Source organism: Chiloscyllium plagiosum, chromosome 9 (assembly GCF_004010195.1).
Source record: "Chiloscyllium plagiosum isolate BGI_BamShark_2017 chromosome 9, ASM401019v2, whole genome shotgun sequence".
NCBI classification, from domain to species: Eukaryota; Metazoa; Chordata; class Chondrichthyes; order Orectolobiformes; family Hemiscylliidae; genus Chiloscyllium; species Chiloscyllium plagiosum.
The window spans coordinates 47,988,767-48,015,475 of NC_057718.1; the positions used below are offsets into that span (position 1 = coordinate 47,988,767).

A 26,709-nucleotide genomic window follows, 5' to 3' on the forward strand; every position below is an offset into this window, starting at 1 on the left:
ATTTAAAAAGGTAGAGATTGATAGATTTCTGAATATGAATGACAAAGGGTTATGGAGATAATGCCTTTTACCTGCACTAAGTGTTCAATCAACCATGTATTAAATGCCAAAGCAGGCTTGATGGAATGAATGGACTACTACTAATTTTGAAAATCACTCAGTGCAACCCTTTTATCAAGCAAAAACAGTTTATTCGCATCTACTCTGTCCAGGCCACTCATGATTTGAAAATTTCAATCGAATTTCGTTTTAGCTTATCCTCCAAGGAAAATAGTCACAACTTCTCCAATGCATCTTTGTAACTGAAGTTTCTTATCCTTGGAACTATCCTTATAAACCTCTTCTGCACTTACTCTAACATGTTCACATCCTTCCTGAAGTGCGGTGCCCAAATCTGTACACATTACTCCAGCTGAGGTCTGGCTGATGCCTTATACAGGTCCAGCACCTCACTGCACTTGTACTCTATGTTCCTATTAATAAAGCCAAAGATACTATATACTTGATTAAATCACTTTCTAGACATGCCCTGCCTATTTAGTAACTTATGTATGCACACATACGAATTAGGGCCATCAGGTCCCTTCAGCCTGCTCTGCCATTCAATAAGATCATGTCTGAACTATTTGAATTCGAAATTCAATATTTCCATCTACCTCTTCTGATTCCTTAAGCATATTCAACGAGACCATCTCCACCGTTTCTGAGGCAGAGTATTCCAAAGATGCACAACTCTCAAAAGAAATTTTTATCTTTGTCCTAAAAGGATAACCACTAATTTTAGAACAACACCCTTAAAAAACTTGATTGAAGTGCATAAATTCATTCTTGGGAAGTGGGCATTGCTGACTGGCCAGCATTTACTGCCCATTCCGAGTTACCCTTGGAGGGGAATTTGCAGCTGGTAGGAGGTCACCCATCTTCTGAACTCCACTGAAAACAAGCCCAGTCTGTTTAATCTTCCCTTTTAAGCTGAACTGGTCAGTCCAAGCTTCAAACTAGTAAACCACCTCCAAGCCATCTCCAACATACTTGCATTCTCCCTAAGTAAGGTGACCAAATCTGCATACAGTATTCAAGATGTGGTCTCACTAATAACATGCTTAATTTTATGTTGCTGTGCATGCATGCTAACTTTTTAGGACTCTTGCAGTAGCACACATAGATCTCTCTGCAGTTTGGAATTTTTCAGTCATTTGGTACTTAAGTAATACTCTGTTTCTTTATTCTTCCTGCCAAAGTGAACTATTTTATATTTTTCCACATTATACTCCATCTATCAGAATTTTGCCCATTCAACCTATCAAGATTACAAACTCATTATATCATCTTCACTACATATTTTCCTACTCTTCTTGTATCACTTCCAAATGCAGTTAACATGCATTTGTTCCCTTTATCTAATTTTTTAATATAAATCTTCAAAACGTTGATGCCGCAGTACAGAAATTTCTGCCAACCAGAAAAATACCCATTTATGCATGCTCTGTTTCTCGTCAACCAGTATTCTATCCATACTAGGATGTTAGCATGGATGCCATGATTTCCTAGTTTACACAATAAGTCTTTGTGACACCTTGGATTGGCAGAAGACATCCTACAAATGCAGTATGTCAATAGACTATTTCTGGTCCACAGTTGATGTTACTCCATCAAACAACTCCAATAAACATGATCGGCCTTTAATAAAACATGTTGGCTTGTCACAATGAGCTCACTTTTTTTTATAAAAAAAAAGTGTGCAGCTTGAACTGCCTTAAATAATTGCTTAATTCTAAAATCTTCCCCAGAACAAACGTCAAGCTAAGTAGCCTACGATTTCCTGCTTTCTGCCTCACACCCTCTGCAATAGACCAAGGTTACCATCAATACATCACTATTTAATGGAGACAACACAGGATGAAAATGTTATAAACATGTTGATTAATTATTTCATAGAATGTCAGTTATGTAGAAAATGAAAAAAGTCTTGAAGCAATTTTCATCTCTGCCTCAGTAAATCCTGCTCAAGGCCATCCAAGTTATACTTTACTGTTGCAAAATGTAAGTCAGTAATTCTACCACTGATATGGGTGATAAAACAATGCGACATATTTTTGAAAATGTTTCCAGCTACAAAGAGGAAACCAAGTTTCCCAGGAATCCCATCACTCAGGAAAAGAACTAGTATTTTAAAATCAAGCTAGTGCCCAAACATTGGTCGTATTGCATGTTACTACGTAAAACAGTCATGTTAAGCTCACATATCTGTTCCAATCACAAGAACAAAAGAATCAGTATTTCAATTTTTTTGTTAAAAATGAATTAGCTACAGGTAGCAAACTCAAAGCAAGTCTCCAGGTATGGTTTACAATGAAGTAAGTAAACAAATAAGCTGAAGGTAGGTATCCAGGTTACCCCAAAACTACAACATTTTAGTGAAATATAAACATGATGATGTACAAGTATGAATACAAGTATCAAAGAGAGACTGCAGTAAATAGGTCAGGCAGGAGAATAGGATACAGGCAGATATGTCGATGCAGACATCTTTTTAGAATCTGCAGTTTTAAAAAAACAAAGTAAGTAGCATGGATGACTGCACTTCAATTTCAATGGAGAACATCCACAACACAAAGCAGACCTTAATGCCAACAATAAGTGACACAAATGCTTCAATTCACAGAGGATGTGAGAGAGAAATGGGAAACTCACCATGATGCAATGAAAAACTCAAAGACACTGATCAGATCATGTAAAAGAAGGGCTCACATTACATTAGAAAATGTTTTATATTCAACAGAAGAATGCTTATCGTTATTATTTGGTGCATAGTGCAGTTACAAGCATGATGATAACATGCCCTAGTTTATTTTCCAATCCCCTGACAAAAACTCCAGAATTGTCTGGAAACCGTACAAGCATTATGCTTCACAGTAAACAGTAATGCCTTCTATTGTTTATGTGGCTATTCTGAAAATATATGGTGCTAATTAGCAAAACATTTCCCTCACCTGTCGAATGAAGAAATCTCCATGGATGAGAGAGACAACACCGAAGTTTGTAAATTTGAAAATGTATTCCATTAGCCACATCATATGGCGAACTACCTGTTGGACAAAACAAAGAAAAATTTAATTGACATGCTATCAGCATGAGAAAACAGTCAACTGATTGAGGACCACTGGAAATTCAACCGAATCTTAAAATGTGAAAGCAACTTGTGTACCTCAAAAAATAATTGACTCTTTGCCCACCACAAAGCCATTTATGGTCGCATAAATTAATTCCAAATACAGTAACAAATACAAATGATAATCTGAATGCAAAATCTTTGCTTCATTATTCTTTTGTCTGCACATGAACATTAGCCCTTCATTCAATCACATCAGTCAGTACCCTTCGTTTTTTGTTCTTAGTGTTTAGAAAATACTTTCATTTTATCTTTAGATCTTTTTATAGTCCCCACCCTTTGTTAATGCTGTCAGTCTATTTAACAGATAAAACTGGCAAACTGACAAGAGACTCTTGCTCAAAGAAGGATGGCTTAATAAACATTATCATTTTAAAAATACAATGTAGCTAAGGCAATGCTTTGGTTTAGCATTCTGCTAATTGCCAAAAGATTCAAAAGCTTGAATTTTTGCAGGAAGTCTTTTAGCAGCATAGTTGTAATACTTCTAAAGTCTCAACTCCGTGCATGTTCACGCCTTAATAACAACTTTGCAATGAAATGACATCACAATATAAAATAATTTAGTTTTTAAAATTGTATGTATCACTTTACCCCAAAAGGCATTCTGATTGGAATGTTTCCACTTTCTTTTAAAAAAAAGCATGCTAAACTTTATCCCTTGGAACTTGAATTGCAGATGGTGAGGTTATATTGCGTCAGAGTTAGAGTATGGGTCTGAAACTGTCAATGTGAAGATGTAACAATGCAATAGTAATGCTTAAGACATTATATATGAATGCACATTTCATGACAATCATCAGACTTATTAATTCTCAAAGTCCACTGTTTTGTTGTTGCCCAAATTAAATTGCTGACAGCTGTAAATTGATAGAAGATCTTGCAAACAAAGTTTCTCTTTTGATGGAAGCTAGCTTGTTTCAAGTTCTTGGAAAGCGATCACAGTTCAGCTCAGGAACTGAATGGCCCTGGTAAAACCTAAATTAAGCATCATGGATCTGGTTTTTGGTGAGCAAGTGCAAAACCTTGAATTGTTTGGATTCATTCTGGATTAAATAGGGTTTTAACAAGGAATTCAGTTAAACAGGTTTACATGGGCTGTAGGCAATGTGCTTATTACAGAAAACAAAATAACTCTATAAGTTGCCAAGCAAAGATTTTTGGTAGATACAAGATGAGGTTTGCCCATAATTGCTAGAAAACCTGAAATCTATGAAACTATGGTTGCCTAGCAATCCTTTCTAGCCCTTGTATTCGGTTTCAAGATAATGAGAGAGTCATAGTCATAGAGACATAGTCATAGAGATGTATAGCATGGAAACAGACCCTTCGGTCCAACCCGTCCATGCCGACCAGATATCCCAACCCAATCTAGTCCTACCTGCCAGCACCCAGCCTATATCCCTCCAAACCCTTCCTATTCATATACCCATCCAAATGCCTCTTAAATGTTGCAATTGTACCAGCCTCCACCACATCCTCTGGCAGCTCATTCCATGCACGTACCACCCTCTGCGTGAAAAAGTTGCCCCTTAGGTCTCTTTTATATCTTTCCCCTCTCACCCTAAACCCGTGCCCTCTCGTTCTGGACTCCCCCACCCCAGGGAAATGACTTTGTCTATTTATCCTATCCATGCCCCTCATAATTTTGTAAACCTCTAAGGTCTCCCCTCAGCCTCCGATGCTCCAGGGAAAACAGCCCCAGCCTGTTCAGCCTCTCCTTGTACCAGAGATCCTCCAAACCTGGCAACATCCTTGTAAATCTTTTCTAAACCCTTTCAAGTTTCACAACATCTTTCCGATAGGAACGAGACCAGAATTGCACGCAATATTCCAACAGTGGTTGAACCAATGTCCTGTACAGCCACAACATGACCTCCCAACTCCTGTACTCAATACTCTGACCAATCAAGGAAAGCATTCCAAACGCCTTCTTCACTATCCTATCTACCTGCAACTCCACTTTCAAGAAGCTATGAACATGCACTCCAAGGTCTCGGTCTTCAGCAACACTCCAAAGGACCTTACTGTTGTGTGTATACGTTCTGACCCGATTTGTCTTTCCAAAATGCAGCACTTCACATATATCTCAGTTTAACTCCATCTGCCACTCCTCAGCTCATTGGTCCATCTGAGCAAGGTACCATTGTACTCTGAGGTAGCTTTCTTCACTGTCCGCTACATCTCCAATTATAGTGTCATCTGCAAACTTATCAACCTTACCCCCTATGTTCACATCCAAATCATTTATAGAAAATATGATATAAAGCAGTAGACCCAGTACTGATCCTTGTGGCACACCACTGGTCACAGGCTTCCAGTCTGAAAAGCAACCCTCCACCACCACCCTCTGCCTATGTTCGAGCCAGTTTTGTATCCAAATAGCTAGTTCCCCCTCTATTCCATGTGATCTAACCTTGCTAACTAGTCTACCTAAGGAACCTTGTCGCACGCCTTACTAAAGTCCATATAGGGCACATCCACCGCTCTGTCCTCAATCCTCTTCATTACTTCTTCAAAAAACTCAATCAAGTTAGATTAGTTTTGCCTTTTCTTTAGAAATTAGTTTTGTTTTATAATAAATAGATAATCTTGGAATTCATTAAAGAAACTTAGTGAAAGAATTTTATTTTTCTTGATAAAGGGAAACAATTGGCCATTTTAAAGACTGAATCAAAAACAACTTGCAGTATAATAGGGTTTTATTAACAGCACAGTACTTCTGTCCCAGTCATAATGTAAGAAAACTTAAAAGATTGCCCCTTGAAATTCAATGGCTTCAGCATTGCTAAATTCTCCACCATCCTTACTACAGGGTTACCACTGACCAGAAACTAAATTAGACCAGCCATATAAGTACTGTGGTTACAACTATAGGTCACAGGCTTTATATTCCTAAGTGAATAATCCAGCTGCTGACTCCCAATACCTTGTTAACCATCTACATGGCAGAAATCAGGAATGTGATGGGATATTCTCCACTTACCTGGATGTGTGCAGCTCCAATACCATGCAAAAAGCTTGAGACTAGCTAGAACAAGCAGTCCGCTTGATGAACATCCTGTCCACCACCTTCAACATTAACGCACAATGGTAGATGTGCATACCACCTACAAAATAAACTGCATTAACTCAACAAGGCGCCTTCAATGATACCTTCCAAACCCGCAACCACTACCTCCTTCTAGGGCAGCATATACAAGAGAACATCACCTTGTGCAAGCTCCCTTGCAAGCCATATGCCATCCTGATTTGGAACTACAATCAGCATTCTATCACCACCACTGGACACAATCCTGGACCTGTCTTCCTCACAACACAGTGGATGTGGTACAACAGTTCAAGAAACTAGATTACAACCACTTAGAGAAATTAGGGATAAATACTGGTTTAGCCAATGTTCAATTCCCACAAACAAACATTTTTTAAAAAAAACATTAAAATCACTTCAAGATTATTTGTTCTTTATCATTCGCTTTTGCGGGAGTTTGCTGTATGCAAATTATTTGCTACATTTTCTCAAATAGAATGACAATACATCAAATAAACTTCTTATATCAGGCTGTAACCTGCTCCTGAAAACATGAAAGGCAGTACATAAATGCAACCATTTTTCCTTTCTAATTTTAAAGGACAACTTTTTCCTTTAAAATTTATGTCCACTCTACAAGAAATTGTAATTATTTTCTTAACCAATGGAAATAACATGAAATCCATTAGTAGTAAGAACTAACCAATCTTAGTTAATGTATGCAGTCAAGGATTCCAAGCAGCAACCTCAACCATCTACTGAAATGAAAAATCTCAGAATAAGCAGATGTGTCTGTCACAGAAAAGAACTTTACAAATAGCTTCTTGTAACTTGCTGCAATGCTAAATGAGTATAAAAAGCAAATGCGTTACAGAAATAAACTGCAATTTATAAAGTTAAAGCATTTTCTTATCAACTTTGTGTTCAGATTGTTTTTTTAAAAAAATGATTTTCATAAAATAATATTTCATTAATTCAATGATTAATAGGATCTTATTTTTGTTCAGGCAAAATCAATGCATTCACTTAAAAATGCTGGTAACATTTGCTGGAAATAATACTTTCAGATAATAATTTGATGAAAACCAGTCACAGTTTGGAGTTTGAACATCAGCACAGCGCAGTATATAAACTGAAACTGCACTTAGGTCAGTTGCAATGTATTTGTCAGCTCAGTACCCATGAAAAATACTTTTATTTTCAAGTTACTGTCTGTGGGCTATCAATATTGCAAGTTTTTTTACACAGTCATTCTATCATACATTTATATGACAATGAAGCAACTAAGTAGTTCACTGACGAGGCAATGTCTAACTAAGCTCACTGCTTTTTTTTCCCCCACAACCTACTGATGCATATAATACCCATGACCGACTGGTCACTACATTAGTAAATTTATGTAGCTGGTTGCTAAATTACCAGGGATCCTACAAGTATATCACCAGATTACAACATATAAAAAAACTCCAAATCTTGACATAAACTAACAAAATAGCTTTTTAAAGTAGGAAACTTACTACAAAATCATAATGAATTGTATTAATATAGTCTCCTCAAACATAGAAAAATGAGCCAAAGAAATACAAGGAAAACAAATGTAAAAAGGAATGGATTGAGGGATACTGTAGAAGAATTCATACAGATTACTAAAATTATGGCCAAAATGATGAATTAAGGAGGCACTGTATTCACAGACTTAAATTACCCTTTGGTATCATATTTAGTATCTTTTTGCAGACCTTAGGTCCATTACTATTACCAGAATCTGTTTTACAAAGTATGAATCAGTAACAGATGCACAAAAATTCATATCAAAAGGTACATCATCTCCCCATTCAACCACTGGCAAGCTGTGGGGGAAAGCAATTCATGAAGCATGGCATTCACATACTTGGCAAAATGATTTATTTGTCAAGATTGATATAAACGACTTTAAAATTTCACCTTTGCTCTTCAGAATGATCCAGCAACATTACCACAAAATAAACATGAAATGCAAGGGGAGTGCATGCTTTAATTATTATTTGCCCAGAATGTGGTACAAAGGGCAACACAAATTGTATGCTTATACAGTGTATTTCTTCAAATAACATACAGTACTAGAAATGGCATAATTCTGTAAGCAGTGAATTCATATTGATAGGACACATTAAATGTGTGAACTAGAATTGTTACAAATACTCAAAAGGTATCTGCTGCATCTACTTTGGACTTGTACAAAAAGACAAACTGTCAGAAAATTGCAGAGCCTACCATTCCTTTGTCTTGCAGACACATCATGAGGGTGCAGACATCACCTGTTGCTTGATGATTCACCAAGACCATGGCTTCATCTTCAGTAATTGCTTTTACGTCATCTCCCCATTCAACCACTAGAAAAGAAAAAGCATTTGCAGCAAGGTACCACCATCCATATAAAAACAACTTCCTATCACAACGATGGAAACAACACAAAATTGTCAGAGGAGCTATATGAAAAATGATACCTCCCAAGGGGCTTCACAGGAGCTCTAGCAAAAAATAAGCTTTTAGTCAAGTCGCAGATTGGTTAGCCATAAGTTTAAATAAATGCATTTGGACATTAATGAGCTTCTAAAAAGGAGGGAGGAAAGATTTGGAAAGGAATTCAGGAATTCAAGGCCACTTGCAGACTGAGAAAACAAATAAAACTGAGGTACACAAGGCCAAAAGCAGAAGAACACATATCTTGAAGGATATAAAGGTCCAAGGTTGTGGGAGAATTTTAAAACAAGGTTGATATTTTTAAAACAGGCTGCTGCTAACACAGAAGCTAACATTGATTAGGTGATGGGGAACAACAGTTAGTGAGATAGTACTAACGACAGTTCTGGTTGACATTAAGTTTACAGAAGACAGAACATGGGAGTCTGGAAGGGCATATAGGAAAAGTCAAGTTCAGAGGTATCGAAGGCATTGTTGAAAGTTTCAACAACAATGAGTTGAAATTGGGTCAGGTAACATAACAGTGGAAGAAGGGAATTTTTTAAAATCATGAGATGGATACATGGTGAAAACACATCTTGGGGTCCAATATGGCATCAAAGTTGTGAGCAACTTCAATCAACTGCAAGGTAGAGGAACATAGTTGGTAGCTAGAAATGGAGTTAGTGATGTGGTGAAAACAATAGCTTTGGTCTTCATAGCACTTAGCTTAAGGAAACTCATCCAGTAGTAAATTTCAGAAAAGTAATTTAACATATAGACATGGAGGGATCAAAAGAAGTTTTACTGAGATATGCTGGATGTTGTCAGGCTTGGACTGATAAATACTACTTAAGTGTCAGGCCATGACCATCTCCAGTAAGAGAGAATCTAACCATTGCCTCTGGAAATTCGGTGCCATTTCCATTGCTGAAATCCCCGCTATCATCATCCTGGGAGTTACTCTGACCAGAAACTAAACTATGCGAGCAGTGTAAGTACTGTGGCTCCACTCATTTCTTGTCTCCTTAGCACCCATACCTTATATATAAAGTGCAGAACAGCAATGTGATGGAACAATCTTAATTTTCTTGAATGAGGGCAACTCCAACAACCGTTGAAGTTTGACACCATCCAATATTGCACTACCTTCAACATCTATTCCCTTCATCACCAAAACAGTGACAGCAGTGTCCACAATCTACAAGATGTAATGGAATAACTCCCCATGGCTCAGTCTAAACCTGCAACCTATAGTACCTAGACGGACAGAGGTAGTAAGTTGCATGGGAACACCATAGTCTGCAAGCTCCCCTCCAAGCCACACCATCCTGACTTGGAACAGTATCATCACTGTCAGTGCCACAAGGTCAAAATCCAAGGAACTCCATTCCTAACAAACAGCATGGATGCCCCTATAACCAAAGGACTGCTGCACTTCAAGATGGCAGCTCAGCATGACCAACTCTAGTGCAATTAGGGATGGGCAATAAATGTTGCCAATGATGCTCATATTCCATGAATGAATAAGGAAAGTGAAGAAACGGATGTTGCTGAAGGGAGCTACGTAGATACAGCAGAAATCTCATCACCAGCAGTTCATAAAACAAACTTGTGAAAACACACAAAATGTAACAAAATCTTCATGGTAGAGAAGGAGTGCATAACTAGAAGTTCAATATTCCACCATGATTTTGTGTGTTACTTCATTTAAATGTCTGCTGGAAGCCAGTCAGCAGCAATCTTGTAACTGAATCAGAAGATTATGGGTTCAAGTCTCACTCCTTGACTAAACCACAAAACCAAACCTAGGCTGGCATTCTCATGCAACACAGAGGGTGCTGCATTTTTGGAGGTTAAATCTTTTAACTGAGGTGCTAAAACCAAGCTTGCATCAGTTGTCTCAGCTGGGCATGAGAGATCCAAGGGCACTATTTCAAAGAAGAGCACCAGTTATCCTAGTGTCCTAGTCAATATTTATCCCTCAATCAACATGAACAAAGATCTAATCATTATCAATGGTTTTTGTGGGAGAATGTTGCACTTCCTATAACAGTGAATACATTTCATAAATGTTTCATTGACGGCATAATGATTTGAGGAAAGCTTTATATTAATGCCAATCTCACATCATTCTCCCTTGCTCCAATCCACCATATTAAAATTCAGTGTTTTTCACAGAAAGAGTCAGTCATTTTTCAGAGCTGACATTCTAAAGATGGCATCTTTATCAACACAGCACTTCTTCAGTATTGTACTGAAGTATTAATCCAAGTTGCATGCTCAAGTCTGTGGAATAGGATCTGAAGCTATGATCTGTCTCAGTTAAGAATGTTACCACTGAGCCATGGCTGATAAAACTGGGTAATTTAGCCACTAGATATCCCCAAACTGCCTGTACTGTCTTTACTTGATCAAATAAACTGGAGACAGATGTAAAAAAGGACGATAATCAAGCTACTTTTATATATAATTAATAGGTTGGTCACAATGTTAGCCACTATAATTCTACTTAAAGCCTATTTAACAGTCACTCAAGGAAGTTTCTTTGGAGGATTTTTAAAGCTGTTAGTTGTTAGGGGGAGGGGTCGAAAGAGCCGGAACAAGACACATGCTAGATCTTTATATTATATAACAGAATATCCTGAACAAAAATGATTTCACACCAAAGATTAGTCAACAGTCAACACCCAGCATCAAATAAAACATATTTTGTATATTAGGAAATTGTACACATTATTAATTCAGCGTTACAATTTATACCTATCTCAATGTATAATTGCCTCAATTGCCACAAGAGGATACAGTTGTTCCTCTATTGCTCTAGCTCGCATCTAAGCAACACTCATGGAAATAGGAGCACAGGATACACAACACACAATACATGATTTAGAAGGAAGAGCAGCATGAGGAATTAAAATGGATGTATAGAATATGTTTTTAATAAAAATATAGAAGAGCTATTATAAGTATAAATGAGAGATAATACTGTGGTGCAGTTAGTCTCTCTTATTTAGAGTCAGAGTTATACAGCACGGAAAAAGACCTTTTGGTTCAACTCATCCATGCAGACTAGTTATCCTAAGTAGATCTAATCCAGTTGCTAAGATTTGGCTCATTTACCTTCCTATTCATGTACCCATCCAGGTGCTTTTTCCCATGTTGCAATTGCACACACCTCCAACACTCCTTTGGCAATTTGTTCTAGCATCACCATCTGGGCAATAAAGTTGCCCCTTAGGCCCCTGTTAAATCTTTCCCCTCTCACCTTAAATCTATGCCCTCTAGTTTTGGATTCCCTTACCCTGTGAAAAAGACCTTGTCTATTCATCCTATGCATGTCCATCATTATTTTATAAACCTCCAAAAGGTCACCCCTCAGCCTCCAAAATCCAGGAAAAAAGCCTCACCCAACTCAGCCTCTCCCTAGAGCTCAAACCCTCCAATCCTGGCAACATCCTTGTAAATCTTTTCTGAACCCCCTCAAGTTTAACAACATCCTTCCTATAGCAGGTAGACCAGAAGAGAACGCAGTATTCTACAAATGGCCTAACCAATGTTCTATGCAATTGCAACATGACATCCCAACTCCAAAACTCAATGCATCAACCAATAAAGGCAAGTGTACTAAACACCTTCACCACCCTGTCTACCTGCAATTTCATTTTCAAGGAACCATGCACCTGCACCCTTAGGTCTTTGTTCTACTACATTCCCCATGGTCCAACAATTAGGGTGGCATGGTAGCTCAGTAGCTAGCACTGGCCACTTCACAGCACCAGCAACCTGGGCTCGACTCCAGTCCTGGGCGACCATCTGTGTGGAGTCAGCAGATTCTACCCCTGTCTGTGTCCCTCCCCCAGATGCCCCAGCCTCCTCCCATAGTCCAAAAGTATGGGGACCAGATGAATCGACCAGGCAGAAACTGCCCCTGCATTGCACAGTCCAGATGGACCAGCCATGGAAACTGCAAGGTCACAGGGATAGGGCTTTCGGAGGGTCATTGTGGACTCAATGGGCTGAATGGTCTGCTTCCACACTGTAGAGATGGCATGATTCTATGACTGTGTTAAGTCTTGCCCTGATTTGCATTACCAAAATGCAACACTTCACACTTCTCTAAATTAAACTCCAATACGACATTCTTCAGCCCACTGGCCCATCTGATCAAAGTCCCTTTATACACTGAGATAACACACTTCACTATCCACTGCACCACCGATTCTGGTGTCATCTGTAAACTACGAACCATACCTTCTATGTTTGCATCCAAATCTTTTATATAAATGATTGAAAGTAGCAGACCCAGCACCAATCCTCGAGGCATACCACCAGTCACAGACCTCCAGTCTGAAAAACAACTCTCAAACACCACCCTCTGTCTCCTACCTTCAAGTCAATTTTGTATCCAATTGGCTTGCACCCCCTGAATTACATGAGATTTAACCTTGCTAACAAGTCTACCACGTGGAACCTTGGTCGACTGCCGTGCTGAAGTCCATATAGACAATGCTCACCACTCTGCCTTCATCAACCTTCTTTACCTTCTATTCAAAAAACCCAGTCAAGTTAATGAGACATGATCTCCCATGCATAAAGCCATGTTGACCATCCATAATCAGTCCTTGCCTTTCTAAATTCATATACACGTGTATATGAATGTACACAAGGACTCCGCCTGCACAACCCTCAAGAAGAAATTTCTCCTCATCTGAGTCCTAAACTAGCATTTATTTATTCCAATGCTAGGCCCTTTAGGCTTTGGGACTCATCCCATAGTCAAATACTTTGCCCTTTGTGATACAGACTGTTAAATGATCTTTCCTTTCATTAGCACCTTGCTTAGCTGTTATCTTTGGGGTGTATTAGTGCACCCCACCATGAAGACTGGTGCAAAATATTCGTTTAAATTATCTGCCAATTTCCTTTTTGTCCCAGTTGAACCCTTCAAAGGTCCCACACTTATAGTTACTCTTTCATTTTAGATGCCCATAGAAACGTTGTTATTTGTTGTGATTCTGTTCGCCGAGCTGGAAGTTTTTGTTGCAAACGTTTCGTCCCCTGGCTAGGCGACATCATCAGTGCTTGGGAGCCTCCTGCAAAGCGCTTCTTTGATGTTTCCTCCGGTGTTTGTAATGGTCTGTCCCTGCCGCTTCCGGTTGTCAGTTTCAGCTGTCCGCTGTAGTGGTTGGTATATTGGAACCAGGTTGATGTGTTTGTTGATGAATGCCATGCCCAATGTTGTTAACTCCATCAAACACATCGACCTGGACCCAATATACCAACCACTACAGCGGACAGCTGAAACTCACAACCGGAAGCGGCAGGGACAGACCACTACAAACACCGGAGGAAACATCAAAGAAGCGCTTCGCAGGAGGCTCCCAAGCACTGATGATGTCATCTAGCCAGGGGACGAAACGTTTGCAACAAAAACTTCCAGCTCGGCGAACAGAACCACAACAACGAGCACCCGAGCTACAAATCTTCGCACAAACTTTGAACTTTGTTATTTATTTTCTTATTTCTTGCCAATTTACTTCCATAAACTATTTTCTCACTTTCTATTATTTAAGTCATCTGGTGCTGGTTCTAAGACAATGCCATGGCTTTAAGAGGCTATTTTGTCCTTTTTTTTGAAGAGCAGTTTAAAGGTAGAGGCAAGGAGCAGTCTACCAGAGCCACTAGAGTAAACAGCTTGTGAGGCCTTGGGGTTTTTATTTAACGTTAGAACAATAAAAGCAGCATGAAGCGATGTGATCAAATTCCCACAGAACCAGGATCTTTAGTTTAGCATTCAGAAGCTACTAGGGCTGTGAAAAACTGCCACTTCTCTCCTTGCTACAAATTCTCTCTCTCTCAATTGTATTTTGATGTTTTCTCATTCTGGATTGGAGATGTGCACGTGAGACAATCTGTTTTCTGAATTTGCCTTTTACCAAGGCAGTGTTTATGGGATGTTGCTATATTGGAACAGTTAGTTAATTAGTAATTAATATTGTATTTACTATTCTGTTACACTTTCCAATTGAGTTAACCTTTTCCAATTCCTTCTTTCTTTTGTATTTTATCTACAGTGAATGAATAGATTTTTAGATTACATTACAGTGTGGAAACAGGCCCTTCGGCCCAACAAGTCCACACCGACCCGCCGAAGCGCAACCCACCCATATCCCTACATTTACCCTTTACCTAACACTACGGGCAATTTAGCATGGCCAATTCACCTGACCTGCATATCTTTGGACTGTGGGAGGAAACCGGAGCACCTGGAGGAAACCCACGCAGACACGGGGAGAACGTGCAAACTCCACACAGTCAGTCGCCTGAGGCGGGAACTGAACCCGTGTCTTTGGTGCTGTGAGGCAGCAGTGCTAACCACTGTGCCACCGTGCCGCCCTTGTTTTAAATTGGGTAATTTGACCAATCTAATTGCATTTGGAATGCAACATCTTACATTTACCTTTAAAATAAGAAAAGTCTAGGGTCTAGATTAGCTTCTGAACAGTTTGAGGGAGTTTGGTCTGGCTTATGCTAATCCACTAGCCTATCATTAGTTTTTAACTGCTTTGTGTGCCTTCACTTTTGATTGAATGTTCTCCTTAACCACTGTTGCTAACCACAGATGGTTTATCCTTCTCATCAAAACTTTCTTTTTGACTTGATTGGAATTTTGCAGAGAATTATAATGCAAGTGCTTAAATGCCTGCCACTGCTCTGGCAACTCTTTCCCTTATACTTTGCATTTGCCCTTACCTAACCGGAGACCTGTGGTTTGAGATTCAAGTTGCACTCACTCAAATGAACTGAAAATTCTACCGTGTTGTGATCGCTAGAAAAATTTTATTTAAAGAATCCCTAAAAAGTGTAGAAACAGTCCCTTCGGCCCAACAAGTCCATACTGACCTTCCCAGACCCAATGCCCAAAACTACGGCTCTACATTTACCCCTGACTAATGCACATACCCTGAACACTATGGGCAATTTAGCATAGCTAATTCACCTAACCTGCACATCTTTGGATTGTGGGAGGAAATTGGAGCACCAGGAGGAAACCCATGCAGACATGGGGAGAACATGCAAACTCCATACAGACAGTCGCCTGAGGCTGGAATTGAACCCGGGTGTCTAGTGTTGAGAGGCAGCAGTGCTAACCACTAAGCCACCATGCCGCCCCTCCTGAGAGGGACCTTAACCATAAAATGTCTTATTAATCTTACCTCATTACAAATTAATGGACCTAAAACAGCCTGTTCCTGATAAGGTAATGCATTGCAGAACCTAAGAAACAATCCCTGAAGTGCTCTCGAAATCAATCACCGATCACGGGCGGCACGGTGGCACAGTGGTTAGCACTGCTGCCTCACAGCGCCAGAGACCCGGGTTCAATTCCCGCCTCAGGCGACTGACTGTGTGGAGTTTGCACGTTCTCCCAGTGTCTGCGTGGGTTTCCTCCGGGTGCTCCGGTTTCCTCCCACAGTCCAAAGATGTGCAGGTCAGGTGAATTGGCCATGCTAAATTGCCCGTAGTGTTAGGTAAGGGGTAAACGTAAGGGTATGGGTGGGTTGCGCCTCGGCGGGTCGGTGTGGACTTGTTGGGCCGAAGGGCCTGTTTCCACACTGTAAGTAATCTAATCTAATCTAATGTTACTTTGCACATCTGATTTGTCCAGTCAATAAGCAGATTAAAATCACCAAAGACAATTGTAGTGCCCTTCTCACATGCCTTCATTATTTCTTGCTTTATACTTTGTCCAAAAATGAGACAACTCCTTAGAGTCTTATAGACAGCTCCAAAGCATCACTACATAACCTTGCCATTCCTTATTTCAATGCAAACGAATTCCACATCATGATCAAGTACTTATATCACCACTCAGATTGCAGCGATATCTTTCCTTGTTAATAAAGTTACCCCAAGTCCATTTATTTCTTGCCTAATCATCTGGAACGTCAAATATCCTTGAATACTGAGTTCCTAGTCACCCTGCAATCATTTCAATATTTAAAAGTCATAGAATCATAGAGATGTACAACACGGAAACAGAACATTCAGTCCAACTCACCCAAGCCAGCCAATTATCCTGACCTAATCTAGTACCATTTGCCAGCACTTGGCCCATATCCCTCTCAGCCCTTCCTATCATATACACATCCAGATGCCTTTTAAATGATGCAATTGTACCAGCCGCTCATTCCATACACACACCCACCCTCTACATGAAAGTGTTGCCCCTTCGATCTCTTTTGTATCTTTCCCCTTTCACTTTGAACCTACGTCCTCTAGGTCTGGACTCCCCACCCCAGGGAAAAGACTGCCCCTCATGATTGTATAAACCTCTAAGGTCACCCCTCAGCCGTCAACGCTCCAGGGAAAACAGCCCCAGCCGATTTAGCCTGTCTCTATAGCTCAAGTCCTCCAAACGTGGCAACATGCTTGTAAATCTTTTCTGAACCATTTTAAGTTTCACAACATCCTTCCGATAGGAAGGAGACCAGAATTGCATTCAATATTCCAACAATGGCCTAACAAATGTCCTGTACAGCTACAAAATGACCCCCCCAACTCCTATAATCAGTGCTCTGACCAATAAAGGAAAGTGTTCCAAACACCTTCACCATCCTATCTACCTGTGACTCCACTTTCAATGAGCTATGAACCTTTGTTCAGCAATACTCCCCAGGACCTTACTAGTAAATGCAAGTCCTGCTAGGATTTGCTTTTCCAAAATGCAGCACCTTACATTTACCTAAATTAAACTCCAACTGCCACTTCTCAGCCCATTGGCCCATCTGATCAAAATCCTGTTGTAATCTGAGGTAACCTCCTTCGCTGTCCACAATTTTGGTGTCATCTGCAAACTTACTAACTATACCTCCAATGTTCATATCCAAGTCATTTATATAAATGAAGATAAGTAGTGGACCCAGCACCGATGCTTGTGGGACATCACTGATCACAGGCCTCCAGTCTGAAAAGCAACCCTCCACCACCACCTTCTGTCTTCTGCTTTCAAGCTACTTCTGTATCCAAATGCCTAATTCTCCCTCTATTTCATGAAGTCTAACCTTACTAATGAATCTGCCACGAGGAACCTTGTCAAACGCCTTACCGAAATCCATATAGATCACGTCCATCGTTCTGCCCTCATCAATCCACTTTGTTACTTCATCAAGTGAATAAGACATTATCTCTCACGCCATGCTGATTATCCCTAATCAGTCCTTGCCTTTCCAAATACATGTAAATCCTGTCTCTCAGGATTCCCTCCAACAACATGCCCACCCACCGATGTCAAGCTCACTGGTCTATAATTCCCTGGCTTTTTCTTGCCACATTTTTAAAAATAGAGGCACCATGTTAGCCAACCTCCAGTCTTCTGGATTCTCACCTGCAACTATCCATGATACAACTATCTCAGCAAGGGGTCCAGCAATCACTTCCCTACCCTACCTTCCCATGGAATTCTAGGGTACACCGGATCAGGTACTAGGGATTTATCACTTTTATGCACTTCAAAACCATCCAGCACTTCCTCCTCTGTAATATGGACATTTTTTAGGTTGTCACCATCTATTTCCCAACATTCTATATCTTCCATGTCATTCTCCACAATAAACACTGATGCAAAACACTCGTTTAGCATGTCCCCCATCTCCTGTGGCTCCACACAGACTGCCGAGCTGATCTTTGAGGGGCCCTATTCTCTCCCTAGCTACCCTTTTATCCTTAATTTCCTTAACCCTATTTGCTAAAGCTATCTCATGTCCTCTTTCTGCCTTCCTGATTTCCCACTTCAGTATACTCCTACTGCCTTTATACTCTAAGGATTCACTCGATTTCTCATGTCTATACCTGATATACGCTTCCTTCTTTTTCTTAAACAAACCCTCAATTTCTCTAGTCATCCAGCATTTTCTACACCTACTAGCCTTTCCTTTCACCCTAACAGGAATACATGTCTCTGGACTCTCGTTATCTCATTTCTGAAGACTTCCCATTTTCCAGCTGTCCCTTTACCGGTGAACATCTGCTACCAGTCAGCTTTTGAAAGTTTTTGCCTAATACAGTCAAAATTGGCCTTGCCCCAATTTAGACCTTCAACTTTTAGATCCGATCTATCCGTTCCCATCACTACTTTAAATCTACTAGAATTATGGTCACTGACCCCAAAGTGCTCCCCCACTGTCACTCCGTCATCTGCCCTGCCGTTTTTCCCAAGAGTAGGTCAGGTTTTGCACCTTCTGTAGTAGGTACATCCACATATTGAATCACAAAATTTTCTTGTACACAGTTAAATTCCTCTCCATCTAAACCTTTAACACTATGGCAGTTTCAATCTATGTTTGGAAAGTTAAAATCCTCTACCATAAACACCCTATTATTCTTACAGATAACTGAGATCTCCTTACAAACTTGTTTCTCAATTTCCCGCTGACTATTGGGGGGGTCTATAATACAATCCCAATAAGGTGATCATCCCTTTCTTATTTCACAGTTCCACTCAAATAACTTCGGGAGGATATTCTTGGGAATACATCCAGGGAAGTACAAGCCCGGTAATCTATCCCTTATCACAAACAACACTTCCCCTCCTCTCTTGCCCCCCTTTCTATCCTTCCTATAGCATTTATCCTCGAACATTAAGCTGACAGTCCCATCCATAACCGAGCCACATTTCTGTAATCGCTATGATATCCCAGCCCCACGTTCCTAACCATGCCCGGAGTTGATCTGCCTTCCCTGTTAGGTCTCTTACACTGAAATAAAAGCAGTGTAATTTATCACTCCTACCTTGTCCTCTGCTTTGTTCCTGCCTGCCCTGACTGTTTGACGCGCTTCCTTTCTTAACTGTACCAGTCTCAGATTGATCTCCTTCCTCAGTTTTCCTAGGTCTCACCCCCACTCCTTACTAGTTTAAATCTTCACGAGCAGCTCTAGCAAATCTCCCTTGCAGTATGAGCCCCTTCCAATGCAGGTGCAATCCATCCTTCTTGTACAGGTCACTTCTACCCCAGAAGAGATTCCAATGATCCAAAAATGTGCAACCTTCTCCCATACACCTGCTCTTCAGCCACGCATTCATCTACTGTATCTTCCTATTTCTGCCCTCACTAGCTCACAGTACTGGGAGCAATCAGATATTACTACCCTCGAGCATCTCATTTTTAAATTCCTGCCTAACCTTCTATATTCTCTCTTCAGAATCTTACCCTTTTCCCTTCTTGTCGTTTGTTCCAATATGTATAATGACCTCCTGCTGGTCCCTCTCCCCTTTGACAATATTCTGCACCCTCCGAGACATCCTGGAGCCTGACACCAGGGAGGGACACACCATTCCGATTTTTCACCATTGGCTGCAGAAATGTCTATCTGTGCCTCTGACTAGAGATCCCCTATCACAATCGATCGCTTGGAACCTGATGTACCGCTCATTGCGATAGAGCCTGTCTTGCTACCAGAAATTTGGCTGTTCATGCTACATTCCCCATGTAGGGAGTCCATCACTCCCTACATTTTCCAAAACAGCATTCTTGTTTGAAATGGGGATAGCCACAGAGGACTCCTACACTACCTGCCTATCATTCCTGGAGTTAACCTATCTACCAGACTGTATTTGCATTTTTCTCCCTTCCTCTATCTGCCATGCATCACATCCCCTAGTTCTTGTAAATTCCTCATTGCCTCTAACTGTCGCTCCAACTGATACAGGTGATCTGATAGGTTTGACAACCAAACACACTTACTGCAAACATAATCAGTAAAATGGAAACTCTCCCTAAACTCCCACATCTGACAAGAAGAGTGCATCACTCTACTAAAAGCCATCTCTGCTCCTTCACAATGTACAGACCCAGAAAATAGCACCATCTTTTTGCTCTAAAAAAGTGCTCCAGGCTAACTTAGCACTTATAGTTTATATTTTTTAAAATTTAATAGAGAGACAGATTTCAATAAAACATATAATCAAGAAAGAACCCAAGCTACTTACTACTGCAGACTTATAGCAAGATTACACATTATGCGCTTATCTGTTCCTGTGCTGTGAGCTCTCCCACACAGGTTCCTCCAAGGTTAGCTGTGAATTTCGCTCCTTGTTAACTTTTTTCTAGATGCACTCCGATGTCCAGCAATACATGAACTCAAACAGCAAAGGCAGTAACTGTACAGGTTCACTGCTGTGTAAGTTAGCAGTGTAGTTTCTTTCTCTCTCACCCCCTCCTGACCATGCGCTCGGTGCCTTTTGTCTGTCTTTCACCCTTTTTAAAGTACCGTCGTTTTGATTTTCCTCCCCCCAAAGTTCCAAAACAATGCAAAAGCTGCTCCTGGAATTTGAGGAAATCACCTCCAAGACCTAAAATGCCTCAAAAAGGAGCAGCTTTTACAGCCACAATTTATCCCCCATCCTCCATTGTGGATTTATCAAGACATATATTTATTTTTATTTGTACGGCCAACTCGCATGCTGTCAGCTTTGCCTTAACTTCTGAATCTAATTTCTACTGCACTTTTCTGCATGTACTTTCTATCCCTTCCTGTCACACTTGAAAACTGTTTGCCTCTCACTACACTGCATCACTGCTCTTTCTTTTTGGATGGTATAATTGAATCCTTCCCCTTACTAACTATTTAAAAAGGAGAAAGTGAGGACTGTTGATGCTGGAGATAAGAGTCGAAAAGTGTGGTGCTCTGTGGAGCAGGAGAATTGACATTTCGGGCATAAGCCCTTGCAACAGTTGGCTGGAATTGAACCTGGGTCCCTGGAGCTTGCAGCAGCAGTGCTAACCACTGAGCCGCTATGCTGCCCATATTTCTACATTACATTTCTTTTTCCTCCTTCTGCTTGAATGGTGCTGTGGACTACAGTTGAAATTACATCAAATTTGGTCCAGGACACCGGTCCCAGCACATTTCAAAGCAAACTTGTATAAACAGAATAGCTTTTCCTTTCCCCTATAATGGTACCACTGCCCCATGAATCAGACTCCAATTCTCCCACATGAATTTTTGAGAGCACACATTGACCTTTCCAATTTTATTTACCTAACACCTGACTTAAGTAGCAATCAGAAGATTATTACATTTCTGGTTCTACAATTTAGTTTAGCCCCAAGCTGCTCATCATCCCCAATTAGAACCTCTTTGCTAGTCTTACCACTGTCAATGGTAAGAATGTGGACAATGACAACTGGATCCTTCCACCTCCCACTCAAAGTTCCTCACCAGTTCAGTAGAGATCTCCTGAACCTTGGCACGGGGAGGCAATGCAGTCTTTGCTGCATAAAACAGTATCTATTCCCTTTACCATGCTATGTCCTATTACTACTAGGATCATAGAAGTGCAGAAAGAGGTTATTCAGCCTAGAGAGTCTGCACCAATCCTCCAAAGAACACCGCACCCAGACTTAGTCCCTCACTCTATCCTTAAACCCACATTTACTATGGCTAATCTACCTAGCCTGCACATGCCTATACACAATGGGGCAATTTAACATGGCCAATCTACTTAACCTGCACACCTTTGGACTGGGGGAGGAAACAAGAGCAGATGGCAATCCCATGCAGACACAGGGAGAACATGCAAACTCTGGGCCTTAGCACTTGAAAGCATGGCCAAAAATGGTGGGGGAAACAAAAAAAAAGAAAGCATCAGGGATGGTCATGAAAATCAAGGACGGACAATTTAAAATCAAAGTGTTCCTAGTCAGGAGCTATATACTTCAGTGAGTACAGGGGTGAGAGATAAACAGCATTTGCATTGAGCAAGGACACGAGCAGCAGAACTTTGGATGATGTTTAAGTTTATGGAGGGTAACACATGACTGATTGACCATTGTAATGGTCAAGCCTATTGAGTAAAAAAAAGGAGAGTTCCAGCAGCAGATAACCCGAGATAGGGTAAACTCAGAACATGTTAGAGGAGTGAAAATAGACACAGTCTTAGTGATAAGACGACTCTGGATTCAGAAGCTCAGTGGTTAAGTTGATGCCAAGTTTGAGAACAGCTGGTAAAACTTCAAACAGTTGTTAGAGTGAGTGACAGAACTTCTCTAGGTAGAGAATGGAGTTGATGGCAGCGACTTCAATCTTTACGTTATTTTGTTGGTGAAAATTTCTGCTCAGCTGGCAATGGTTGACATTGCAGCTGTCAAAGTGTTGTGGCTAGGAGAATCTGAATGCTGCTTATGTAGAAGTGGAATATGATTGCACATTATGATGTTGTGGATTAGCTTGTCGATGAGAAAGAGGATGGGTAAAGGATAGATTTTGAGGCTGGGGAGGAGTGGTGGTGGCTGGCGGTGGGAAGAGATCAAAGCCTATGGTGCAGAATATGAGGAGAAACCAATGCAACGGATCTTGGACTACAAGATAAATAAGATTTAGATTTTAGAAACCTTTAAGCATCAGTATTATTCAGCTGCATCTCACGGAGTACTTCTACTGCTACTACTGTATATTGTTCCCAAGGTGCAACAGCCAGAGTGAACATTACATTTTAAATGGAGTCTAGCCAGAACTTTATATAGTAGTAATAACTTTCACCCCTTTGTATTCTATCCTTTTTAGAGATAGTGGCCAACATTCCATTAGCCTTTGATGATGTAATAAAAAGACAGTATAGTTTAGGGGCTGTCTGACCTACATGGAAACCAGTGCCAATTTAATATCGAGATCAAGGTATGGAGTGATCAACAGTTGAAACTTTATTGCTGGAACAGCACAGCAGGTCAGGCAGCATCCCTGGATGCTGCCTGACCTGCTGTGCTGTTCCAGCAATAAAGTTGAAACTTTGATCTCCAGCATCTGCAGACCTCACTTTCTCCATGGAGTGATCAACACCCAACTGCTGGGTATTTATTTGGCCAAGATAGAATATGCACACTCACTCTGTAGAATCAGTTTAATATAAAAACAAAGTAGAGCATTTAATTTGGAGAATCATTTCAAAAATGTAGTCTCTCCCAAGCATTTTTTAGATATTTTATTTCGATGATATATTTATTAGTCTCAAACAAGATGTGCATGACATGGGAACCGGATGGGGAAACTAGCCTAGAGACTAGGATATTTTTTTCACAAAAGGTCTACAGATTTGAAGTACTAGAAATGCATCAATGTGGTAGCATACTCAACTGAGTCAAATAGTCATGGCTTCAAACCCCACTCCACTGTCTTGAAGAAATAATCCACATTATTCACCAAGTGTGGTATTGAGGGAATGCCACACTAGATGGTAATGTGACATTCCCTCAATATCGTGCCTAGTGGGGTAATTCATTTAGATGTTAAGCAGACTCACTGCCTGCTCTCACAAGTGGGCATAAAAGACAATATGGGATATATAAAGAATAGGAAATTTTACTGTGTATTGGCTGTCAATTAAGATTACTAAAAAACAATTGCTATATCTGACAGAATCTATGACTCTTTGTGAGACCTTAGTCTCCAGAGATAGTGTTATGATATGGGAAAATGTGGCAGCCTAACAACAATTTGAAGTACTCCACTGGTTTAGTAGCATTTATGGAAGACTTGTGGCTGTGAAATACGTTCTATAAATGCAGGTTAGTTCATACTCTTAATAAATAAGGATTAAATGAACAGAAGTGGAAATGGCAAAGGGGATATTTTTGCAATCATGGTTTAGGCAGCAAATCTTGGGGGGAGATCACCATCCAATATAGACATCGCATGTTTTATATTTTCATTGTAGAAATACAAACCAGACTGCTTTTGCAACAGATGAGACACCTGTATCAGAAGTTTATTGTCTCGGCAATTGATGTTAAAAAAGCCTGAAGACTGCTTTAAAAGTAGACTGAAGTGCATTATCAAGATTCAATTGACAGCCCTTTAAATTCTACAAAGAACTGCTTTTTTCATTTTAAAGTATATTTTGTTCCTAAAGACAAATTCTGCACAAACAGCTAGAAAGTGGGTCAAACAATCCCTGCATTATCACATTGGATGCTGGCTTCTCCTTCTTTGACGATCAGATACTTGTAAATAGACTTTTATTTCACTCTATTTTCCTGGGTTTGAAAAAAACCCATTTACAATGCCTTTGTTTTAATACAGCTGAAGTCATTAGACAATAGTTAAGTGTCTTCAGACTCATTCTTGGCCACATCAATAACTAAGTATAAACTAATAGCTCCTGTTCCTCAATCTAACTCAAAACTACTAAATATTGAAGAGATTCAGTAATGGATCCAAAATAATAAAAGTGCTCCATTGAGCTCTAGATTACAGAAAATACATTTTTCAAACTTTTCTTCATAACTAACATACTTCAAGTTGAAGGCCATACTTTATCTGAGCATTTGTGAGAAGTAACCATAATGGAACAAAGAAATATTTCAAAATAAAGATTTGTTATGGTCTTATCAAGAATTTGTCTGAAAATTATCTGAGCCTGGTTTCCTCCCCCTCTTGAAGTGAATGAGAAAGACACCATTATTGATCTCCTAATCAATGCTATTGTACCGAGGCTACAAAGTGAAACATGAGGTTTCTTTGTTTAATCTCTGCATCCTGTCAATTTTGCCTGATCACACTCCCATGAAACATTTTACAATATTAAAACAGCAATTTAAGTTTTAAAAAAAGTTTTGCCATTTCAGAAATTCCATTACTTCATGAAAGTAACAAGTAGCAGGAAGTGTGGCAACCTGGACTTGTAACATAAGGTCTTATAACTAAATACCAAGGTCTAAGTTTCCTTTTTTATACTCTAGGATAAAGACTCATCATGTAAGGAAAGACATGTTATGAAAGCGATGCCATTTTCAGCTACTGACCTTTTACAAAACAGTAGCTTACAATAAATTTTTCTTTGGTGTATTGGTAAACTGAATGGTTTTTGGTCTTACATTAGAGATGTGTAATAGTAAAAGGCAAGGTAAGTATTCCCACACGGTTCTTGCTGAGGGATCATTGCAATTTTCAAGGAAGAAATGGGGTATAGGGAAAAAAGGTTTCGGTTGTCCTGGATTTGTACTTCACACTTCAGTTTCTTGTAAGTTATTAAACATATGTTTGTTTCTCTTCATATCTGCTTTCCATAATGTTGTCAGTCCAAATTTTGGGTCACATTTCTTTCTTGTATCAGGAGCCAAATTGTCCCTCCACTTTCATTCAACTTTTTTTCATTTGTTTTTAGAATTTAGAGAAGCTTGCACAAAATTGTGTGCAAAGGCATTAGTCCTACATTCTCCACATTCTGACAATGCTTGATTTCTTTTCTGGGAGGGTGGACGAAGTAGGTGTAAGTGGCTTGGGTCAAATCCATAGTTATCCTTAAGCTATGGGTTATGTCATAAATTTAATTACTGGACCAACCATATTACAGCATTTGTTACAATGCTATCTTTTTTGCCTTTCCTTTAATTTTTTTTGAATGCACGATTACACATTTTGTTGAACCTTATTCTTGCTTAATTAAAATGCGCAGCATTTTATGAGCCTATGAAGCTCTAATGTACCTTTTACTATTATACATCTCTTATGTAAGACCAAAAACCATTCAGTTTATCAAGACACCAAAGAAAAATTTATTGTAAGCTACTTACTTTGCACCTGTAGCACTCAACTGTCCAATTCTGGCTGAATTCGCTCACTTGCCAGAGTGGGAAAAAATTTGCCAGTAGCAATTTTGCTCTGAACTGCTACACACACACACAACTTGAGGGCATGGCAGTTAAAGGGAAATTAATGCTGCAATAGGTAACAAAGGACCTTGCTGTTCCGATGGATGGAGTGGTGCAGAGGAGATCTGGTGATATTGCCCAGCACTACCAGAGAATGCCACAACAACAGATCTTGTCAGTCTGAGCCAAGGTCGCTCTCGGAGTCAGTGAAGTTTCAACTGCCCGGAGAAACACCCAGCAATGCAGGAAGCAAGTCAATGACTTTCTGCATCCATCAGGGTAAGTGCCATCATCTTCTCTCTGCCACTTCACTTGCAGTCCAATTCTGCCATTATACTCAGTCCCACCAAGACTCATGCTGCACCCCTCACTTTCACATGCAACATCCACTCCCACTCTTGCAAACTTGAAGT

At 40.0% G+C, this 26,709-nt stretch overlaps 1 protein-coding gene across 10 annotated transcripts in view; it reads right to left on the reverse strand.

Moving 5' to 3' along the window:
- Positions 1-26,709, reverse strand: part of lpgat1 (lysophosphatidylglycerol acyltransferase 1) — a 130,820-nt gene that overhangs the window by 85,544 nt on the left and 18,567 nt on the right. For all 10 annotated transcript variants that reach the window (XM_043695883.1, XM_043695885.1, XM_043695886.1 and 7 more), the window contains exons 4-5: positions 8,457-8,575; positions 2,994-3,089 (exon numbers count right to left, since the gene is read on the reverse strand). In XM_043695883.1, the coding sequence (XP_043551818.1) occupies positions 2,994-3,089; positions 8,457-8,575 (215 nt within the window). The remainder of the gene's footprint in view (positions 1-2,993; positions 3,090-8,456; positions 8,576-26,709) is intronic.